General features: G+C 42.1%; 1 protein-coding gene across 1 annotated transcript in view; it reads right to left on the reverse strand.

The window, feature by feature from the left end:
* LOC134460642 (low-density lipoprotein receptor-related protein 1B-like) overlaps positions 1-2,500 on the reverse strand; it is a 573,784-nt gene that overhangs the window by 218,257 nt on the left and 353,027 nt on the right. Inside the window, exon 26 of the mRNA XM_063212999.1 lies at positions 297-461. Coding sequence (XP_063069069.1) covers positions 297-461 — 165 coding nt within the window. The remainder of the gene's footprint in view (positions 1-296; positions 462-2,500) is intronic.

The raw sequence follows: 2,500 nt of genomic DNA on the forward strand, positions 1-2,500 counted from the left end.
TAAAAAATGCCTGAATTAACTTCCCATGCCTCACGTACAATTTCCGATATGGCCACTTATACATATTTACCGTATAATTACATTAAAAGACTTGCTTGTTTGATTTAACGCGGATGAAATATGAATACTCAAAGGCACAAAAATAAACCAAAGCATGCAGTCCGATGTGATTGATTGGTTAGTGTCGAGCTTCATAAAACAAAAAAATATGTCTACGTTTATGTTTGTTCTGCTGCAAAACATGTATACTGTACATGCAGAAGGACATTACATCATCCAACCAGCCTGCTACTCACCGAGCGTCAGTCCACACCATCCTCCTCTCCTGATGGTCCAGTGTGAGACCGTTGGGCCAGGCTCCGATCTCCATGTCTCGGAACACCACGTGCCTTCCACTGCCACTCATGGAGGCTGCCTCGATACGAGGGAACGTAGCGTCCCAGTCAGTCCAGAAGAGGATTCTAGAATAGCATAGAACAGAATGTCAATGTGGCGTCCCAGTCAGTCCAGAAGAGGATTCTAGAATAGCATAGCACAGAATGTTTCTGTAATTTTGCATTCCAGTCCATACAGAGGAGGATTCTAGAATAGCATAGAATAGAATGTCAATGTAGTGTCTCAGTCAGTCCAGAAGAGGATTCTAGAACAGCATAGAATAGAATGTCAATGTAGCATCCCAGTCAGTTCAGAAGAGGTTTCTAGAATAGCATAGAATAGAATGTCAATTTAGCGTCCCAGTCAGTCCAGAAGAGCATTCTAGAATAGCATAGAATAGAATGTCACTGTAGCGTCCCAGTCCGTAAAGAGGAAGATTCTAGAGCAGCATAGAATGGAATGCTGATGTAGCATATCACCATTACTTTTACATAACTCTCACATAGGGCAGCTATGGCCAAAAGAAAAACAGAAGTCCACATTCTTTTGTTAAAATGCTAAAAATTCCCTTGCGGAGAAACTTGCAGCAAGGACTGGTGTGGACGGTTGAGGTGGCCATCCAGCCAGTGAAATCCACAACCATTTGCTACTCACTGTATTTTCAGCTCTAAAAACTATGGGTGTTAATAATTAGTGTGTAGCTGAAATAGTCAAACACTAATCATAGACAACTCTGAAGGACTAACTCAAGGACGACCGATATTAGTGGACTGTAGCGAAGACTGATGCAATGGTCTAAAACCATAACCTAACTCTCTCCCTCTTGTATGCCGTTACGTTTACCGGGTGCAGAAGGGAATGGAACGCCCTCGCAGCCAGATGATGAAAATCAAGTTACTAAAACCATGTAAAAAGCAAAATAATTAAAACAGATGGAAAACATTACTTTTCTCATAAAAACACTCAGATCCACTCTACTGTAACTCTGAAGTAGCCATGAAGTGTTCGTGTTCATGTCTTTTTTTTCTCCTCCAGTCTTGCTGTTTTCTAATCTGGCCTGCTTCTTCCGCTAATCCTTTTACAGACAAGTAAAGCAGAATTAATTGATTCCCTCCACTGCCGCTTGAATCATTCAGGAAGGCAAACTTTTTTTTTTGTGTAAAATGTCTTTTTCTCTTCTACTTTGTACTGAGTTGATCCAATGCCTCAGTTAAGTAGTCAGCCAGAGAGTTGCACAGTAAACAAACTCTTCCAAACTGCCAATACTTGCACCATATTGCAGGCAGAGATACCACTCGTGACAGAAATAGCCAATGGCAGAGAACAAAATAAATAAGCAAAGAGAAAAAAAAAAATATGTAAATAGATTTATTTTAGTGTTTCTGATTGGCTGGAAAAAGTAAAGTAAAGCCGTTAATTTGGCCATGCCAGCATTCTAAGTCTGCAGGGGATTGCCCCATGCGTTTTTGGATTCCCTGTTGACAAACCAAAGCCAGTGACAGCCCAAAGCTCAGCATGTGTGTGTGTGTGTGTGTGTGTGTGTGTGTGTGTGTGTGTGTGTGTGTGTGTGTGTGTGTGTGTGTGTGTGTGTGTGTGTGTGTGTGTGTGTGTGTGTGTGTGTGTGTGTGTGTGTGTGTGTGTGTGTGTGTGTGTGTGTGTGTGTTGCCATAAGGATGGATTGATGCATGAAATCTCTACCCTGCCCTAACAAGAGACATCTAGAGGGGGAAAAGACAGAGAAAATGAGACCATATTTCTAGGATATGTTGAAAAACAAATGCTGAACACAGACCTGCATGAGTAACAAAAAAATAATTTAATTTTCTTCCGTGTTCTTTTTTTAGGCCCTTCTCAGTACACTTAATTTACCGTTTCTAAACACCAAAACAACATGACCAGTCAAATTGCTGGAGCCATTTAAAAAGTTTCCCACAGCATGAGGAGCGTCATTATTTGCTATTACCGTCACGGAACCAGAACCTGAACCATGGCAACACCACCATCACCCCCCCCACCCCCCACCTCACACACACACACACACACACACCCAGCACCACCACCACCATGGCAACACCAGCGTCATTACTGTGTGTTTATTTAGCAACAGGGGCAGAACCATTGCACA

The sequence above is a fragment of the Engraulis encrasicolus genome, chromosome 13, assembly GCF_034702125.1.
Source record: "Engraulis encrasicolus isolate BLACKSEA-1 chromosome 13, IST_EnEncr_1.0, whole genome shotgun sequence".
Classification (NCBI taxonomy): Eukaryota; Metazoa; Chordata; class Actinopteri; order Clupeiformes; family Engraulidae; genus Engraulis; species Engraulis encrasicolus.